Genomic DNA, 21213 nt, shown 5'->3' with positions numbered 1-21213 from the left:
AGCCGACTAGCCGATTGTTCGGCCAGTAAAAGCCGACTAGTCGGCCGACTGTTCGGCTTTGCTAAAACCGGTTTATAAATGCGACAGACAGTATGTTTTTTTTTTCTATTTCTCTGACTACCTTAAAAATTTGTTTTATTTTGTGGGTATTGTTGGTGATTTAAAAGCGACGGTACGGTTTTCAGATTTTATTTCCTTCTTTACTGTTCGAGAGTGCCAGGGAGAAGAAGGAAGGGTGTTTAAAATGGTACACAGGTAAGCTCGGTTTCGAAGAGGTGGAAGTAGGTAAAGAAGGAGTTTAGAAAATTCTAGAAGGGAAAAGAGAAAGTATGTAGGAGCGTAGGGCAGGTAGCCGAAAGATCGGAAGTATTTACATTTATTCAATTATTATGAATGCGCTCAGGTTGAACACCTGATTTTGTGGGAACTGTTGTTCATACAATTTTAATAACGGGAATAACTAAAGTTCCTTTGTTTTCCAAAAATGTATTAAATTTGTTTCGATAATTTTAACATTTAATTTTTTTTAGTAACTCAGTACAAAAATAAAGAATAACACAATTTAGGGCCAGTTTATACAATATTTTAACTACGATTAAGTTGATCGCGCATTTAACAAGGCCATTAGCGACGTCTGATTGGCGTAGAGTCGGTCACATGGTACTTTAAGGCGGGGTTAAAAATTAAATCGCAATTAAATATTCAATTGAGGTTCTGTAAACCTGGTTTAATTGTTTTATATACTATTTTAATTCTAATAAAAAAAGCCGACCGGTCGGCTGTTTAGCCGACTAGTCGCCGACTGTAGCCGACGATGAAAAATGGCCGAATAGTCGGCTTATCCGACCGGTCGGCCACTAGTCGGTACATCCCTAATATCCACTACTATATTTTGCCTGCCGTAGTCAAGGTCGGGTCCGGAAATTTTTTGTTTGTTTTTTTTTTTGCAGGATATTCTAAACGTTTCGCGCAAGCAATTTGACGTCTTCGGGCGATATTGTGTGCATATTTTTTAGTAAATTGGCCTGGACTCTTACCACAAATACTTTTATTCATATTTCGATATAACTCAGTTCGGTTGTTATACCAAGCAACTGCAGCTTCACATCTGGCAGTATATGAATCCCTCTGTACAAAATTGCACCTTTTACCGCCAACAAATTTAGCAACAACCGAATTGTAATGTTCTGCGTGATTATTATTGACATTATATATTAAACTATCTACATGATTCAGAAGATTATCTTTTATGAGTTATGAAGTTTTGAATATTCGTACTTTTAACCGCTTTGAAATATTAATATTATGTAATCTATTCATTATTTTGTTCATATAGTTTTCATTGTTTTTCTCTTTCTTCCATGAAAAGTACATATTTTCATGGCATCTTCTAATATGAAAATTTTTTTATCACCTGTTACATTTCCACCAGAGTAAAGGAAAATTCATTGCAGAGATTGTAATATACATACATTTGTTTCCGCAGCAAGTACACGTGCTAAACGTCTATTTTAAAATGCGGTGAATGCAGATATTAATGTGCCTCTGTATAAAGGATTCCAAATTTAAATAAGTACACTTGGTAGCTATTTTGCCAAAAAGGTTCATATTTTTATTATTGTTTTTTATTATTATTTTCTTTCCGTTGAAATAGTTGATATATTCACGATGCTTCCATCGTGAATATATCAACTATTTGACAACTGGAATAGGTACTTGTACCGGCTATCAAATTGCTGTGTCTCAATTAAATCTAAAGCACTGGAGATATAAGACTGTTCCTGACTTGTAACACTCCACCGATTATAATATGACAAAAGTATTTCAAAATACGATCTCGTCGTGTCTGTGCTTTGCGCTTTAGAGTGGGAGTAGTTGTGAGCCCCCGCTTAGCGTCTTTCCTCACCTGACCCGAGTGAGGGCGACCAGAAATCGGCTTGCATTTTGTCCGAAAACATGCGTTCTGTTTTTTCGCTTTATAGCAACATATTGTAATTTACAACGTCGCAATTTTATATACACCGTTACGAAACATTGATCTTGCTGCCCCCGTTTGATTTTTTTGAAGGCGTCATTTAATTGCCGAGTTACAAACGCTTCTTTTAAGCCAATTTTATGTGATTTTGTTAATTTTTATTGCAACAGTTACTTATCAGATTTAAAAAATTCGAACGGTGGCAAAATGCCACATCCTTTGACAACACTCAATTAAATTTTCAACTATTTTTAACCATTAATAAATCAATGAGACGAAAAATCATAACCCATTGCACGGGCTACTTTCGGTGTGGGTAAAACCTCCTCTTAAATACGGCCGCGTTGTCTGGTGATAAATTTCGTCGGCCGAATCTGCAATCTCAATCTCAGGGGCGTTTGATTCACATCAGTTTTTATTTTAAAGCAATTTTAACATTAGGAGAACTGGTATAATTGAGGAAATTATAGACAAAGTAGCAATTGTTATTAGAAATTCCCGAAGTTGCAGGCTACGACTGCGCTGGCGATCGGACGGCAATGAGCATCACTTCCGCGATGCCGAAGCCTGATGATAATATTTTAAGGCTCGCGTCTGGTTCGGTTTCGCCCTATACTAAATACATTGAAAACATCGTCGTGGTTTCCGGAGTTGCATTTTAAAAATACGGGATATATCGCTTTAAAAAAATTATATTTCGAATTAACAAACTTGAGTCCAGGGGACCTCCATATTTATATTCATATCTAGTCCTCAGTTTTTACAAAAAAAAATTATAAATTTGACCAATTTTTACACCAGATTTAACCGGTACATTGATGCATTTTTTGAAGAAGTGCTGAAGTGATTTGCATTCTGAGATAGGAGGTCCCCTGGGGAAAAGTGTCAGCTTTCTTTTGATACCATTTATAATCCTAAAAAATTCACGACTGAGGTAAATAACTCTCGAAAAGACAGAATCTGTTGAAACGAGAAATCGCCATTAAACGAGCTATGATGCCGTAGCAGAATACAGGTTTACTTAGATTCTGGTTTGGTTGCAGACTTAATTTAATGTGGACCTTGTCCACCAGGGGGAGCTGTTTTTACTCAGCGATTTATCGGAATAAAATTTTGATATCGCATTTCCGATTTTACAATACCATTTCGGTTTTTAGAAGTGACAAAATAACGTATCCATCTTTTTTACTAAAACAGTAAAAAAGATGGATACGTTAAAAGTTAGTTATTAAGTATGTTTTATTTAAGAGATCAAAAGGTATTTACAATCCTCCGCAGCTGAGGCACATATAAATCTGTTTTATATTAATTATTTTTTATCCTCTATGAAAAAATAAAATTGAAACGTGTTTTATTATATATACTCTGAAACGTCATTGAGTTGTTGGTGAAGATGAAAGAAGTAAAACAATGTCAAAGTTTTGTAATCATAATCAACTTACGCCGATATACATAGGTATGATTAAAAAGAGATAAATTGATGGCAGGTAGAAAAGCATATTATCTTCTGTAGGACAGTAACAGAACAAATCGGGTTAGCGACTTTCTATCCAGACTGTAATACTCAGTATAATTTCACAGCACACACTTGTCAAACCGAACCCATGCAATATTAATATTTGTAAATGCTGCTTATTTTAATTATATATTACTAATCCCTTAAAAAAATGGGGCATACAGACAACCAACAAAATTTAAACATTTCAAATTTTTTGACCTCCTGTTCAGTATTATTTCAGGAGCCAAACAGCAGCGATAGAATTTTTCTAATTTTGGAAACATAATTTCTGTCCATATTTTTCGATCTCTAAATATTGTTTCTATATGGAGGTTATTCTGATCTCCACTATAAACCACAAAGTAGCAAATCTCCTTTTCACAAATTTCCAGTTGACCTTGAATCTAAAAATGTTGTAGTTTGAATTATGACGGGAAAAGGATTAATGTTTCACAGCTTATAACATACTTGATAAAAGTATTGATGATTTCGTTTAAGTTGGATCTTTTTATTTCAATTCAATAAACTTATGTGTTTTTTTACTGTTTGTACAATTTTTTGTACTAATTGCACGTTTTGTTTTTTTTTTGCGTAGATAAAATTTGTCACGAGCCATTATTATAAAATAAGGTGTAACAACAAAAATATAGTGCAAATAATTTGTAAGTGGACGACCGAAACTATGTTTTAGGCAGACACTGACAAAGTCGTAACATTGGCAACTGTTCCAAAACTGAGTTTTGCCGAAAAAGGTACTTTACGTGCATTTCAAACAATTACATTCATAGGACTCTACCATTTCTACCAGCCAGATGTAAACAACCACCTACAATAAATTTAACAACTTTTGTTTGTCACCGGAAGTGGGACTGGTATTGCGGACTGAAATTATCCCTTGTACACGCTTTCGACTCCATTTGAGTACCAATTTTTTTCGGAATTTAAAATTACGTTCAAGCTGTTGTTCAAGCCTAAAATTTAAAATTAAATCTTTCCGAAACAGTATGACAAATATGTAGTGAACAAAAAATATTTACACCTTATACAAAAAAATGAGGTTTACGATGCGCAAGCATATGATATACGTAAAATTAAAAGTGCAAGTCAAAGTTAATATGCATAAAAAATAGCAGCTGCTTCTATTAAAAATTTAAAATTAATTATTTAAATCCTTACAAAACGATATACTAACAAACAGTTTAAGCAAAGTCAAATTTTTAAATAAACTGCCTTCTGCCATGCAGTTAGCCGCCAAAATAATTAACATGAATATTTTAGTACTTACATAAAAAACCACCGTTGAATGCTTAGAATTACTTGCATACAACGTACTAATGATTTGCGTTGAAGAAAGTAAAAAATTTTGTTATGTGGCTAATAGCTTCAAGGACACGTTATTATTCATTTTCAAACGATTGCGGCTAATAATTTTAACAATTTATTGTTATTTACTTGGTAAATATATTTTTATTTTTATTACTATTGTTTTGTTGCAAACGATAAAGTAAATAACAAAACCAAACTCTTATACATTATTAAGTTTAAGAAAAATTTTCCGCCAAAAATATTATATTTGTAATGAATGGGCATGTCCGACAGTGCAGATAGTAGGAAAATAATAAAAATATTTTCTTATACCGGAAATATTGTTAATTCTCTTATTTCAAGTTTAGCCTACAAATGTGGAAAATCCCTCCCGTTCGTAAATAGTACCTTGGCGCGACCAATTTTTGCTTTACATGATGTTCCTGTAATTCAGACAAACAACACATCCTTTATAGGAATAAATCACATATCTACAGATGATTCCCCGACAGTAGGAGGTACTTTAATATTTACATATATTTAATATATTTACCGAAAACAATTTAAGTACGGAAACAAAATAAATAACTGGAAAGAATTAACTGTAGCCAAAATAGGAAAATGAATCAGTGAGTTTTACATCTTTCCAGTTTTGAACGGTCAAGGGTAAATTCAGGTACCCGGGTTTTGTTTGCAACTATTATGGCTAGACAGGCACTGCGGCTTGTGTACTAAAACTTATTTCCGTACAGTAAAATGTAGAATTCTACGGATCGGTGCTGCATTTATTCACATTTTAGCAATTCACTAACAGGAGGCAGCATCTCCCGGGTCGTTTTATTTTCACTTTGACCAGGCAGATATTTTGCCTCCAGACGGCACCCTTAAGCAGGTATCTGGGGTTGTAGAGGTGGAAGTGTGTGTTACCACTCCTTTAGTCGGTACTTTTCATTTTGTAATAAGTTCTGGAATAAACTTCAACCAAGACGTTTGCACTATTTGTTAATTGTCTAATCCCTCGATTCATCATCCTAAATCATTTCACTAATACAAAACAATAAGATTTCTATTGGTCACGAAAAAACCAATTCTGTGTTAGGCCCGGTTTTACAATGCAAGCTTAAGCGAGGTTCAAAGATAAGCCTTGGTTCAACTGCAGTTGTCCGTTTTACAATACATGGTTCAATGTTAAACCGCGCTCAAACGAAGGCTCAGCTGAGCGCTGATGTCAGGGTGGTTTAAGCTTCGCTCAACTGTCCATAACCTCAAATGTCTGTGCTTTATCGTTTTGGTGGTGTGACAGCATTATAATTGAAGATGGAAAATTTATTAGGAGTATTAACTGACGATGAAGACGTTTTAGAAATGATAAACATATTAGAACCGGCACATATGCGACGACCAAAAGTTTTTCAGTTGAGAGAAAATCACTTTGAAAAGTGAAATGCTGGGGAATTTTTGAAACGATTTCGTTTTTCCAAGACTGGCGTACGGTTTATTTTGCAACAAATACAGGAGCAAATTACATCGCGAACAGAAAGAAATCATGCAGTATCACTGGAGCAAATGCTACTTGTGACTTCACGTTTCCTTGCCACTGGATCTTTTCTGCAAGTTGCTGGTGACTTTATAGGGATTAGTAAAGCAACAGCTTCTCAAATAATTAATGTTTTGGGGTGTGGAAAAGACGCTTTCCAGCATTGGCTTTTGGAATTCGTTTAAAAATGTGTAAATTAGAGGCAGTGGTTGTGGCAACAGCAGTTTTACACAACATTGCAATTATTTTAAATGAAGAAGAACCGCCAGTGGACGCAGAAGAAGAAGCAGCAGTGAATTTTGTGAACGATGTTCTAATTGAAAACATTGGAGAATATAGTGGCAATTATAATCAGAATAATTTTGTACGGAACCAGTTCATCAGAGAATATTTTACTCATTTGCTTTTTTTGATTTCGTTTTTAGTTGCAGTAAATAATAAAATGTAATGTAATTATTTATTTAAGTTTTATTATTTAAAATATTAAATTTTTGGGCAATTAATATTTCAATCTTCATTTGGTGTTCTGCTTTATTACTTCTAATTCAAGTGCAGCTTTGTCTCTCATAATTTGCATTTCTAGTTCATGTTTCTCTTTCATGGCTTTTAATTTAAACTCTTGCTCCTTTTGGATGTATTCCTTTCGACTTAGTTCGACAAGTTCTTTGGCAGCGGCACATTGCTCTAAATTATCACTTGTCTGGTTTCCTTTACCTATACAAACAATACATTAATAAAGTTTTAAGACAAGTGTCAAACATTTTTTAATATAAATATATATACATATAATACCTCTACGATATGGCGTGAGTGCTGAAAATTTTTTTTGCTTCAAGATTTTGGGGGAGTATTTAGCCCAATTCCCAGTTTGACCATTTTCTACAAAAATAACCATATTTGATTATTATTAATGTTTACCACTTTCTTTATTGGGACCACTTATTTTATCCATAACAGGCACTTCTCTCGAAATTGCTCCGGTTTGATCTTTTGGCATAAAACAATCTGAAATAAAGAAAAAATAGTAAAAAATTTCTGAATAAAGTGTATGTAAGGATAAAAAGTATTTACCATCATTTTCGTCATCAGACAGATTATACCGCTGTTACTTTGGAATGCTGAAAAGCATCAACATTTTAATTTTACAATACATATTATTCATAAAAATACTTATTACAGGTTGTTTCGGAATCGCCATCAAATTCGCTGCTATGCCCCATTGGTTTGGCCCCGAGAATTTCTTTTACAGCCACATCAACATCGGTGGCCTCAATACTTTGTTGTGACCCTCTCCCAGTACCACCGACATAGGCTTTCTCGTCAGCAAATTTTTTCGTTGTCCTCTTCTTAATGTTGTCGTACTTTTTGTTCAAAACTTTGTGATCCCGGAAGGTCTGGCCAGATAAAGAATTGAACTCTACTTCAATTTTCTTCCAACACTGATTTTTTTTTTTTTTGATTTGCATCAGTGTTGGACAATTTACACTCCAGAATATTTCTATACTTGCTTACTAAAGATAGGAGCAAGTTTTCTTCGGATTTTGTAAAATTCGGAGCACGTGTATTACTCATCTGAAACGAAATGTTAAAAATCATCATAATCATCTACTATTAACGAGCAAATGTTACATATACACATATACGTACCCCAGTAACGCAAAAAACTAATTACTTTGCAGAATTTGTCACAAATAATTTATAATAATGTGACATGATGACATAGATGACAACAACAACACACTTCCAACGTGCTCCCAACGTGGTCTCAACTGTCAGATTCTCGGGTGCGCGCTACCAACCTAAGGAAATTTGTGGTTCAGCTGAACCGGACGATAGCGGTGTTTGTAAAACGGACGCATGAATTGAACCTCAGTTCAGTTGAACTCAAGTTCAGTTGAACTCGTGTTGAACCGGACATTTGTAAAACCGGGCCTTAGTGTTTTCCCATCTACAGAACAATGTTAAAGTACACCAAAATTCCACAGCAATCAGTTTCAGAGATTACATGTCTAATAAAATCGTCAGACAGGCGCCAGTAGATAAACACAAAAGGCAGATAAAGCAAAACGGAATTTTCGTCTCAAATAAATAACTGATGAAAATCCACACGGCAGATAGATCCAGTTGCAATATTTACCTTCCAGAAATAAAAAAATTCGGTTTCTTTCTAAAATGCATAATATTATATTCGATTACTTTTTATTGTTTAATATATTTTTTGCTTTTTATATTACGTTCCTCCAGTTTTGCGTGGTGAAACATACTCTTTTATATTACGAAGCAACCGTCAGATATCTTCATAGTGTTACACTCAGGCATTAAGTTATTTACCTAAACCCTTGGTTTGTGTTAATTTTCGTAGCCATACAGTGTACGATTAATTAATACCTAAGCCACACTTTAGATTACCAATTAATAATGAACACGGCTATTACCTACTTCTTTTTAAAAATCCTAGACGAAATTTATGAGTTTCCCACAATAAAATTCTGTGTCCTATAAAAGAAACAAAATAAAAGAAATAAAATGCGAAGACCGTGAACCGCCAACAGTGTTATATTTTGTTTCATTTTAATAAATATAAAATTTAAAGTTGACATGAATACGAGATATTTGAAATATTGTTTGTAGAGAGGAATGAAGTTTCAGATTTTTCTGTCTTAAGTTTTTAACTTTTGGACTCCTTTAGTGAAAATGTAATTAGTTCAGTTTGCTTCTAGACCTTGCTCATTTGTTACATTTGTCGGAGAAATCATTAACACATTTTAGTTAAAACGTTACTGTGCAATTTTTCATACACGACTTGCCAAGGATCTTTACAAGTAAAAATAATTATAGGGAATTCCGCAAATCCATAAAATACAATCTGTCAATGAGACGTTACGCTGTCTAGAAGCAAATGCTTAAAAATAAAGTTGTATAGACTGGCCTTGCTTAAAATAATAATAATGTTCTGGAATGACAAGATTACTAGTTTTACTTATAAAAATTTGTTACTAATCATCTTATTTTCTAGTCGTAATCCATCTTTTTTTTAATTAATTATTAAATATATATTCGCGCTGAGTGCGCCGAGTGGTTAAATTCACTATGTTTTAAAATTTCGAGATCTAAAACTGATTACGGTGCAGTTCTCTCTTGTCTAATAGGCAGCTAACAGGTTTTCATCGGCGCAGTTGGAACACACCATTCAAATATTCAATCAAGATTTACCAGTAAGTTATATGAGTATTAAACTAAATTATTAATAAGGCTTCCAAATCTAATATAATATATTATGAAACATTATTAATAAACGCCTCTTTAGTAATGAGTTTATTTACGCACGAATGGAGCGAAGCGAGTGTTTAAAAACGAGCGCCCATAGCAGTTCTAAACATGTTAGACGCCTTGTTTTTCCTACGACTTCAAATTATAATCCAAATTATCCAAGTTTCGAACGTAGGCGAACAAAACGTCTTTCGAAACAGAATCTTTTAAAGTTAATGTTTAATGAACACGAAAACTGCCGAACGCACTCAAGACGTGACTAATGAGTCTGAACGCATCGTCGGCCCGTATTTGATGTGTTCAAACTTCAATAAGCGGATTCTGAAACAAACTATGGTTAAAACATTGTTTAGCGCCGTGCATTTAAATAAGGTTTTTGATTTGGGAATAGATGAATAGATTTCAATTTCTTATATTTTTTACAATAAATTAAAAAAAAAGATATATTGCCCCAGTAGTATTATTTTCAGAAAATAAAGAAACCAAAAAGCGAACATTGAAATAATTTTCCACATTCGGAATATCCCTGTGCATATAGAAATCTTTGCATTAGATGGATTAAAATAATGAAAAACTAACTTAGAAAAATTACCAAGAAAATCGAAAAAAGCTTACTACAATAAAGAAATGTTGAACTCGAACAATATTAATTATACCGCTTAAGTTTGTGCAAGGAATCTGGTTCATGATTGGTGCTTACCAAAGTAATTTTCATAACTATTGTACAGATATCACTTCAAATCTAGTTTCAGAGCTATAACAATGAAATCGTTTAACTCTGGAAAATCTAAATTAAATTACATTTCTTTTTTTAAGAATTCGGTCATTGTCCAAGAAATTATAGGTATAAATAAGATTGTGAAAAACACCAACAATGCTAGACCCGATAAAGTATGTACCATCTTAATAAAATGTAATTTTGGAATTATAGTATAGTAGGGTCATCATAAAATATTGTAGTCAAGGAAGGCCATGACTTTGTTGACATTGTGTGCCTCCTTTCGCAGTTTTGTGGAAACGATTACACTAATTTTGGAATTTTTATTTTTAACGCCTTAAATGTCTCAAAAACAGTTTTTATCAAAACTTCAGATCATTGTGGAAGTATCTCGGGTAATGAACACAGAGAAATGACTATGATCAGTGTTACAAATAACTTTTTTAGGTTAGAATGGGTTATTCTTTGGAGCAAAACGTGTTCATCATCATGTCCAATTACCGTAATGGGGTGTTAAATGAGGATGGGGACCGGGTGTACTCTGTGGATACGTGTAAAGACGAGTATCTGGTGAAATATCCTGTTGTCATCGAGGAAGAATCTTACGCACATACGGCGAATTGTGGCCAGATTAACGACACTGGTAGCGTCTCTAAGGGAAAACCGACGGGAAGACCTCACGTTAGTGAAGACGTTGTTGAGAATTTAAGGACGAGAATGGAACAAAGTCCGAATAAATCTTTGTCAAAACTCTCTTTACGGTCCAGAGTACCATTCAACACGTGCCAGAAAATCGTGAAAGGGACGTTACATATGCATCCATATAAGATTTCGTTGGTTCAGGAGCTGCAACCAGTAGATTTTCCTCGCCGCGTCCAGTATTGTCATTGGTTTCAAGCTAATGTGGACTGTAACAGGATTCTCGATTTGTCGTTCTTTTCTGATGAAGCCTGGTTTCATCTGTCAGGCTACGTTAACTCACAGAACTTCAGAATTTGGAGTACAGAAAACTAAAACTAAATTTTACTAATGGAAAATTTCTAGAATACATCTTTTCAACTCATGCAGTTTGCAATAAAATATGTCACAATCGGTTTCTCGTTCAAATTTACTAAGATAAAAGCTTATTACATACAAAGGAGCTTTTCTTCCTATGTTGGTACGAGGAGCTTTACAATAAAGTGTTGTTGAAAACCTACTATTTAACCTAGGAACCAGAAAATTAAGTTCTTTAAGGATTCGCTCACAAGTAATTTTACTGTTAACTGTCTTTACAAAAAAATTAGGGCGGCAGCATTTCTTCGACTGTGTAGGGATTTGAAATTAAAGTTTTGCAATAAAACTTGATGCGGATAATTTCTCTCAGGCCACACCTTTTCAGTCTTAAAATGTAAGTATTTTAAAAACTTTCGTTGGACACCTTCAAGCATTTGAATTTGATAAGAATAGTATGGGAACCAAGCCAAGGAGTTATATTCGGGGATGGGTCTGATGAGTGCGTTATATAAGTTGACGAAGACCTGGATATTACGAAATACTTTACAATTTCTAACTACGAATCCCCACATTTTACTCGCTTTATTTACAATGTTACAGACATGTTACTTAAAGTTCATTTCAGAATCATAACAAATTCCAAGATCTTTAATTCATGTGACCCTTTGAATAACCATGCCTTGAAAATTATAGTCATATAGAAATATATTTTTACACAATGAAAATGTCATGATTTTACACTTATCCGTATTAATTGATAAGCAATTAGATGTACACCAGCTTCTAAATTTACTCACATCATTTTGAAGTAGTACAGAGTCGTTAACATTGGCAATTTCCCTAAAAATTTTTATATCATCCGCAAACATAAGTACTTGCGAGTTTGTTATGACTTCTGTAGCATCATTAATATAAATTAAGAACAGCAAGGGTCCAAGTATGGACCCTTGTGGAACTCCAGAAGTCGCAACATAATATTTCGATTTATATCCATTATATAAAACAACGTTTTCACGGGATTACAAATGCGACGACATGAATTGCACTAATAAATAAGAAAACCCAAAATCTGACAATTTCTCTAGTAGTATCATGTGATCTATTTTATCAAACGCCTTTGAAAGATCAATGTAAATTGCATCAAGCTGTCTTTTATTTTCTAATGTTGTAGTTGTTATTTGAGACATGCATGTCAAATTTGTTAAAGTGGATCTACCAGCTACGAAACCATGTTGACTTGCAGAAATAGTACTTTTAATTTCAAAGTAAATCTGATTGTATAAGATACGTTCCAGGACCTTTGAAAAATTAGACAAAATGGAAATTGGGCGATAATTTTTCACATCAGAAAAACCTCCTGTTTTGAACACCGGCGTTACTCTAGCGATCATCCACAATCTGGGGTAATGGTTATCAACACTTAAGGGAAATAAGTGACGTAGTGGAGTTAGCAGTGCAGCAGAACAATCTTTAATTAAGAAACTAGGTATTTGGTCCATGCCCGCAACACAATTGTTTTTCAATTTACTAATAGCTTTTTTAATGTCATTCTCTGCAATTTTAACGTTAATGCATTTACTAGAACTATTTGAATTGGTTATTTTTGGTGTTAAATTCTTTGTAGATGAATTAAAAGTGGAATGAAAGTAGTGAGCGAAGGCGTTAACTATTTCACTAGGATCACTACATGTTTTATCACCTAAGTGTACTTCATTTGGAACTGATGAACGACCTTGCTTTTCTTTTGTAAACTTCCAAAAATATTTAGAATCCTTTAGAAGTGAATCCTGAGTTTTATTAATATGAGCATTAAAGTCTCTACGAATTAATTTCTTCACTGAGCATCGTATTAAGGAAAATTAATTGTAAGCCTGATTTGAACATTCAAACTTCCACCCCTTAAAAAGTTTAAATTTATTTTTGAACATATCTCTCAGTTCTTTAGAGTACCAACTGGGATACTTATATTTACTACATTTAAAAAGAGGCACGTTTTTATCAAATGTTACATACAAGCATTTATAAAAATGCTCACAAGCTTCCTCAACATCAGTTAGCTCATACAAAAATTTCCAATCAATGTCTAAGATATCCTGATATAACGATGGGAAGTTGGATTTTCTAAAATTGTACAGTTTTTCAGTTCTACATACAGGAAAACTAGCATATGACATCTGTTTAACCAAAAAGTTAATATTCAGTGCAGGATGGTATATGTCCTCCTGTACTAAAGGACACGGATCATGAGTAACCACACACTTTTTAAAGCTACTAAAAACTAAATCAAGTAGGTTTCCATCAGAATTATAAACCGAGTTATATTGCGATAAGTTTAAAAGTGACATCAATCGATGAAGCAAGTTAGATTTAGAATTAGTATTATTTAAAAAGGCGGCTACATTACAGAAATTTTGAAAAATCTTGATGTTAAGTGTGTGTGTTTTGAGTAGAATTTCTTTGACATTTTTATTACGCAGATCTGGCATGTTTCAGATATCTAGAAACTGCAAAGCTGAAGATAATGCTTGGACATGGCAGTTTTCACCTATTATAGGGACGAACATCAAGGATTTCAGTTGTGTTTTTTCAAGAGAAAAGCACCGGTTACAAACCACGTCTGCACAATATTTTGACGATTTCATGCAATTTACAAAATGAACTTTGGCGGGATCATAACTTTAGCAAAATTATTTAATGCAAAAACTACTCATTGCTATTTTAAAACAGTGGTACTGTTTTTCAATTGTGTTAAGACTTGCTCTGCCATTGTCCATTACGTGATTTTTCACAATTTTTACCTTCAGAGTACATACAAAAATGTAATTTATTAATTAATTACCGCAAAACAGACCAGATGATTTATTCTGTTCAACTCTAATCGACTTTCCAAGGTGTAATTCGTAACAAAGCCCTTAAACGTTTTTCTGATAGTTTACAATTTTTGAAGGTCAAATGTATTGCAGTAGCGTTCACAGATGCTCGAGAACACTGCAACCCCTCATGCTCTGGCGTATTTCGTGTCTATTTAAAATGAATTTAAACCTCAAACCTGGCATTTCAATTTTTGACACATTTGATAGATTTGTTTTGACGTTCGTGGTATTTCAAAAGAGTTCAAATCATTTTGGTGATTAGTCGAAGTCTCATGAAGGCAGCTGTGAACAGGATAAAAGCAAAATAAGCAATTTCTTAAAACTGGAAAAAACATTTATGGTAATAATATTAGATTGGTTTAAGCATTATTTAAACAACAGAAAACAAGTAGTTAAAGTAAAACGTTCTGTCTGGGAAAACTATTATAAGAAAGATTCCGCAAGAAAGTATCATTAGACCAGTATTATTTACTGTGTATAGTAATGACATAAATGACATGCTACATGAACACAGAAAAACTATACAATACGGCGACAATACTGTCGAAGTTATAACATCTGGCGACCTGTGATTCTGTGAAATTGAAAAATGTTGCAGATGTGCCACTTCTTAGTAATGTCATAATTAAAACTTTTTAGAAGAAATGTGTCTAAGTTTAATAAAGCAGGAACCTTGAACAGTTAAATGAGTTTTAAAATAATTATTTGTTAAATTTCTTTTCTGATTCTATTTAAAAATTTTATTTTATTAAATGTTTTGAAATAAAGGTATACTTAGAATGAAGACACAAATGACAATAATCAGATTACAATAGTGTAACAAACTGACAATCTTTAGAATTTAGTATCATTGCCTACTTATCTTCATCATAATCATCATTATGTCAATATCGATACCCTCATAAAAATTTGTTGCGCTAGGGAACCCAAGATCTGAAGTAACGATGCGTAGTAACGGACATTTAATACCGTGATTTAGTTGTCTTGCGGGATTTGTGTGTGTTGTAGAAAGATGGAGAGGTGGAGAGCGGTTGCATGCTGTGACGCAGCACCTGAAGAATTGGCAATTATTCAAGTACTTTCTAGGAATCTTCATGCTATAGTGGGGTTTTTCATGTTCCCTTGTTGGAAAGTGGACTAAGAATTACACGGGTGTGAGCTAGGTGGATGTTAATTAGACGATCTTACTTTTAGGTACCAACTTGTTGTCTGAAATCTGTTAGACACATTTTTTGCGGTTCTATACCGTGTGATGTGACGATTATCATTTGAACCATTCTTTGTAATACATATTATCGAAGATAACATCTTGACGATCAGGTCTGGTGTCGCGTCCATATTAATTGATACCATTAAATAAACAACCGTAAAAGCCAGTCAGGAGAGCAGCGAAACCCACAATTAAATTTCATGCCATAAATCCTGAAACTGCAAAACGTGGAAGAACAAATTGCAGAAAATTACCAAGTTTTGCAACTAAATGACATCCTTATAAGATAACCATCTTCGACTCCAAAGATCTTATCTGGTTTGACTTGAAGAAAAATTCCCCTCTGTTATACAGGAATGTAGAATCGTTACATTTCAAGTTTTTCGCATTTTTATAGTCTCGCTGTCGACATCTTCCACATCAATTTATCCCTTCTTTTTTTTATTTCGAGGCAACGTAAAAGCCTCACATAATGTGATGTTGTGATGTTAGCAGCATTTTTCATCATCAAGACACTAATAAGATCCAAACTAAAAAGACTAAAGAGTTTCATGCAGTGCTGCAGTAATTGAGTTGTCTGCTGTATTTTGAATTAATTGGCAAAGAGGATGTTTTTACTGAAAACGATGCCGTAGATAATACGGGGTTTATCATTAGCGGATTTATTGCAATAAATTATGTTAATGGTATTTAACGGCTGGTATTATGTGGAACTGGAGCAAAATTCCGTTTTATTCGCTGGTATTTTTCAGTGTGTTTGATACTGTTAGGTTGTTCTTTTGGAGATTTGTGTGTGAAATGCATCCAAGCAGAAGGAAAATTGTAGCATTTTATTTATTTACTCAACCGGATTTAAAAAGTCCATTAAATAAAAAAGCCATATTTTGGTGGCGTATAATACAAGTGCCCAAAAAGTTTCATAATATTAATCAGTGTGACTTTTGGGTGAGGGTTATCAAACAAAAATGATAATGACCGAGAGAAAGCTAAAAAAAATTTGGTTCCCAAAAATTATCCCCTGTATATTTTCATAGTATATTGTGTTGGTTTTAAATTTTTTGTACTTTCCAAATATGCAAAGGGAAATCACAATAGACGAAAAAATGCACACTTCACTTACGTGTATCTCGTTTAGTACAATTGATACATTACTTTCAATTAAAGTAAATGGTTTAGAACAATTAAGTAACAGTCTGTATAGGCAGATTTAAAGATAACATATAGCACAGCTGGAAATGACGTTAACTTTTCGCACATCTAGCGAAAATTTACACACAAACGTGTTCAGTAGCTCGCCCTGAAATACTTTAATGGCCACTACAAAATGTTGCAAAGCTTTTAAGCATAAAAAACTCGTGTGAACTGAAAACCCCCTTTTACGGAAGTACGCTTAGTTAATTGCAGCAACTATAATTGGATGCGAAGCGAATTTAGAACCCTTACACAGTCCAAAGGAACGCACTAACGGTTCTATGTGTGCACGTACGTGAAAATTTAATTAAATTTTTCATGATATGTACATATTTTTTCTCTGCGTAATTAGATGTACGAAAACGCGTATTCTAACTTAGAGTGACGATTAAGAGTCCCAGGCGCACCTTTTGCTTTAATGAAAATTACATTAATTAAATTTTATGGCTATGAGGCGTAAGCCAAGGATGTAGATTATATCAAGTTTAATAGCTGTGTAAATTATTAGGTACGTGAAACGGACAATGGAGGCGTGCAATTTGAATGTGAATAGAACAACAGTTCTCGGTAGATAAGGTTCGATTTTTTAACTTGTCTCATAGGAAGTCAGTAATTATGTGATTTTTACTTAAGTCACAAAAAACCTTAAAAACGTAGCAAGAATCAAGTGACTAAGCGGCTACTTAGTAAACTGTGAATTGAGTAATGGATTTCATTGTGAAAAGAAATGAAGGGTTAAACTAAACGAGAAACCCAAAATTTTCTAAGTTCATCCTACGTAGTACTACTAAAGTTAGTAATTAAGCTGAATTAAAAATCTGATAAAGATATTACATCCATTCGATAAATGCGGTTAACCTTAATACAAAGTTGTTTCATTAAAATTTCTTCTATAAATTTCTAAGTTTTATGAGTTGCAATCTCTCATTTGACAGTAAGTGTCTACTGACTAGTTGTAGAAAACTTGATTAATGAAATTCTTAAGTGGTCCTAGTAGGAGTTACGCATTATTTTATTCGTATTTGTTTCCACCGCTGATCACATAAAATGCCAAGCCCCTAGTTACTCCAATTCCAGCAGCGGGCTTAAGATTGTTCGTTTCTGGTTTCTTTTCACCATTGTTTTCCAACAAGCTTCTTAACAATACTTAAAATGATTGCTTTCTCTTTAGTTGGGGAGTTGTTTTTTTTGCGTTTTTCGTACACGCCTTTTTTATTTATTGTCTTTACTTTTCCTGTATTTAATTCGGTCATCAATTTAATTTGTGTCAATAACTTTTAATTGTTTATGAATTGATGATCAACGGGAGTATGTAAATATATTCGTCGCATCAAGTCCAATTTTATTCTAAATAATGTTAAGAGGGTCTGTGCAGGGTAAAGTTATGCTTAAGACCGATCTGCGGGAAATGTTATCAACCACTGACCATAGACAGCTACTAAACAAACAATGCAAAGAGTCAATGCAAATGTCAAACATGAAATAATTATAAATATTCAATCTAGCAATGGATTTCATCAAAGGTTAATTGACTGTACTGCAGTTATTCCTATTATGGATACTAAATGAATGTCAACCATCTAATTTCCTGGGCAAGTAGTAACAAATATAGCATGCTGGTGTAGATTGCAATCATTTAATGCTCATACACTATTTTGTTTATAGAATACAACAATCAAAATTTATCCGTTTACCCCCTCCCAACAAAAGTTGATGACGTCATATCAAAATCAATCCTATCTAAAATACACAAAATATTCTGTGTTTTGATTTGTAGGTTACCAGTGCATTAATATTTTTTAGAATTACTCACTCATCCAGGTGACTCAAAAAAATTAAGAATGAGGAAAGAAATAGGAAGGTGTTTCGTCGATTAGAAGCAAAATCACTGAATCTTTGAAGCTTAAATTTGGAGATGGGACCAGTGGATATAACTTATTAAGAAAAATGAAACTACTATTTCCAACCATTCGAACATTGAATTTTCATTTACAAAATTTAGAGTTTAAATCTGGAGTTTTGGACGAAATTATAGGGTTTTTGAAGATTAAATGTGAATCGCTTTATCAGGATTTTGGGAGGGATTGTATGGTAGCAATGGACGAAATGGATATAAAAGCGGGGATTGATTATTGTGTACATTGTGTGACCTAAGGTATATTGGGGGAATTACTGTAACAAAACATGAGGAAGTACCGACAAAAGCGTTGATAATTCTTGTTGCAGGTATTACTACTCGCTGGAAACAAATCGTTTCATACTATTTGACTGGAGACAGTATGAATGGGGCAGTTCTAGCTGATGTTCTTAAAGATGTTTTTAAGAAAATCAGTGCAAGTGGTTTGAAGGTTCATTCTGTAACCTCAGATATGGGATCGGCGAATCAAGCTATGTGTAAAATCTTTGGAATAAAAGCTGGAAGAATATGCGAAACAAAAAATTATATTCTAAACCCAGTTAATGACGAAAAAAATTACCTTTTAGCAGATGGGCCACATTTATTAAAAAATATAAAGCAATTTTTGCTACGAAACTAAATCATTCAATTCCCAAATGATTTTATTGAAAAATATAAACTAACTTCTGATTTGGTTGACGTGCAACACATTAAAGATTTTTGTGAAGAAGAAGGCAAATTTGAGCTGCAATTTGCGTCTAAATTAAACGTGAATCTTTTACAATCTAACCATTTTAACAAAATGAAGGTGTCAAATTCTCTAAACGTTTTGAATCGAAATGTTAGTTGTGGAATAAAATTTGATGCGGAAGAGGAGAGAGAAGACAAATCTTCTCTAACGACAGCTGTTTTTATTGACGTTGTACATAGGTGGTTCCAGTTTATTAGTTCTAGATCAACTATTTTGGCCTTGAGCAAGCTTAATGTGGCTGTCTATAGGGAAACTATAGAATTTCTTCAAGAGTTCATTCAGTTATTTTTAAACTTAAAAGTCGCTCCTGACAAATTTGGAAAAGCAGTTTGGAAACCCATTCAAACAGGTGTTATACTTACTACATCAATTTTAGACCTGCTAAACTTGTTTTTGAACGAAAAAAAAACTCATTTATTAACATCGAGATTTTCTCAAGATTGTTTAGAAAACGTATTTTCCGAAATTCGGTCAAGACATCCAGTCTCCACGGCCATTCAATTTAAATAAGACTTAAAAGTTTTACCAGTTTTTTTCTCAATATTTGGACGTTTCAAATAACTCAAGTCAAGAGACCGACAAAACAACACCTTTAGTTGGTTTTTTGAGTTATATTAAAAATAATAACAGAAAAGAAAACGATGTCCCTAAGGAAAAAGAAAATTTAGCTTTACCTAGAAATTGGAATTTGAAGAAAAAAGAACTTTCTTTTAGAGAAAAAAATCCTTTGTATAGTTGTACAGGTTACGTTGTTAAAACCTTGATAAAAAATTGTGCATATTTTAATTTGGTAAAATATTGAGATGACGTCATCAGCTTTTTTTGGGAGGGATAAAAAGATACATTTTGATCAAAGATTTATTGCAATAACCTTAAGACGCTTGCAGGATTTCAGAACATTCGGTTTTGCAATTTTAAACTTAAATTGTAAAAGCTCAGCATGGATTCATACACTGCAAGTGGAGAAGTATCTTACTTTATAAAATTTAAATAACATTTACTATTGCAAGTTTTGGAGATAACCTCCTCTCATTGTTGGTGGTGATGATTAGACAAATTTTAATATACTTACATACAAATTTGGACAACAATCGGTCCGGTAGTTTCGGAGACACACAGAGGAAACGGAACATCCATTTATTTGTATTCTCGGAGTCATGAAACTTCGAGAACACATGAAAGTAGTTAGTTGCCCGACGGCGTAAAAATAGAACATTGCAGGACAATATCATTATGGAATATTAGATATTATGCAATAAGTAAAATCCTCATAAGGAAGAGAAAAAAAAAACAACGAAAATGAAATTAACAGGAAATAAAACAACATAAACCAACATTAAAATTTAGTTGCGAAAGTAGAACAGTTACATTATAGCAAAGTCCAAAATACAGGTTATGGAGATAAAATGTTTGAGAGGGGTCAAATGCGTAATGAGAAGGGATAAAATGTATGTACACTAATGACTTAGTAATAAACCAGTGTGGAACTATGCTTAATAATATAGAACTTCATCCTCAAAAAATAAGATGGTTCGAACATCGCCTAAGAATGGATGGAAGAGGGAAGAGCCATAAAAAGGAGACAGAGAAGATTAAATAAACACGGAAAAGAAACAGAGGTAGAACGAGGAAAAAAAGGAACAAGATTTGGAAAAAAGGGCAATAATAATAGTAATAATAATCCTTCAGGCTGTCTTTAAAAGAAAACGTAGTTTACCGTATTTTTCAAAACTGTTTTCAACACGAAATAAAATTACCCCAATAAAGGTGACTTGTGTTTCTCGACTAATTTGACAAAATGTACCTACTGATAACACATTTTCAAAAACACTGATTAGTTTTTTTTTTATACATATAACAGTCTGAGTAGCTTTGGTATGCTTGTTGTCACAAAACTTGATCATTCGTTATCTTTTTAATCTACTCTGGGCAATATTCGTGTTGATATTTGACTATAACAAAGTCATTTTGATTAATGTTACGAGATTATGT

At 33.3% G+C, this 21213-nt stretch overlaps 2 protein-coding genes across 8 annotated transcripts in view; one reads left to right on the top strand and one right to left on the bottom strand.

Moving 5' to 3' along the window:
* The window catches only part of LOC135137628 (uncharacterized), a 430031-nt gene that overhangs the window by 247383 nt on the left and 161435 nt on the right, over positions 1–21213 (top strand). The window lies entirely within an intron of this gene.
* On the bottom strand, positions 6759–8241 carry LOC135137277 (uncharacterized). Of its 4 annotated transcripts, none has more exons than XM_064066899.1 (5): positions 7963–8241; positions 7493–7887; positions 7387–7433; positions 7108–7320; positions 6759–7029 (listed from the first exon to the last, which is right to left on the bottom strand). In XM_064066899.1, exons 4-5 carry the CDS (start codon positions 7208–7210, stop codon positions 6830–6832), a joined length of 303 nt encoding a protein of 100 aa, XP_063922969.1. In that variant the 5' UTR covers positions 7211–7320; positions 7387–7433; positions 7493–7887; positions 7963–8241; the 3' UTR covers positions 6759–6829. The 4 variants fall into 3 exon arrangements, 2 of the variants coding, with proteins under 2 accessions (XP_063922969.1, XP_063922968.1); XR_010281797.1 differs by having other exon boundaries at positions 7108–7302; XM_064066898.1 differs by having other exon boundaries at positions 7108–7194.

This window comes from Zophobas morio, unplaced genomic scaffold, assembly GCF_036711695.1.
Source record: "Zophobas morio isolate AGI-343-1 ecotype UQ-CSIRO unplaced genomic scaffold, CSIRO_AGI_Zmor_V1 ptg000029l, whole genome shotgun sequence".
Lineage (NCBI taxonomy): Eukaryota > Metazoa > Arthropoda > Insecta > Coleoptera > Tenebrionidae > Zophobas > Zophobas morio.
This window is presented reverse-complemented; position numbering and strand designations above follow the sequence as displayed.

Excerpts from the sequence above, each read along its gene's own strand:
- LOC135137277 (XM_064066898.1), bottom strand. The coding sequence starts at position 7,781 with ATGCAAATCAAAAAAAAAAAAAATCAGTGTTGGAAGAAAATTGAAGTA. Across the intron at positions 7,434-7,492 it reads TGGCGATTCCGAAACAACCT|CATTCCAAAGTAACAGCGGT; the intron begins GTAATAAGTATT and ends GATGCTTTTCAG. Across the intron at positions 7,195-7,386 it reads GTCTGATGACGAAAATGATG|AAAATGGTCAAACTGGGAAT; the intron begins GTAAATACTTTT and ends TTATTTTTGTAG.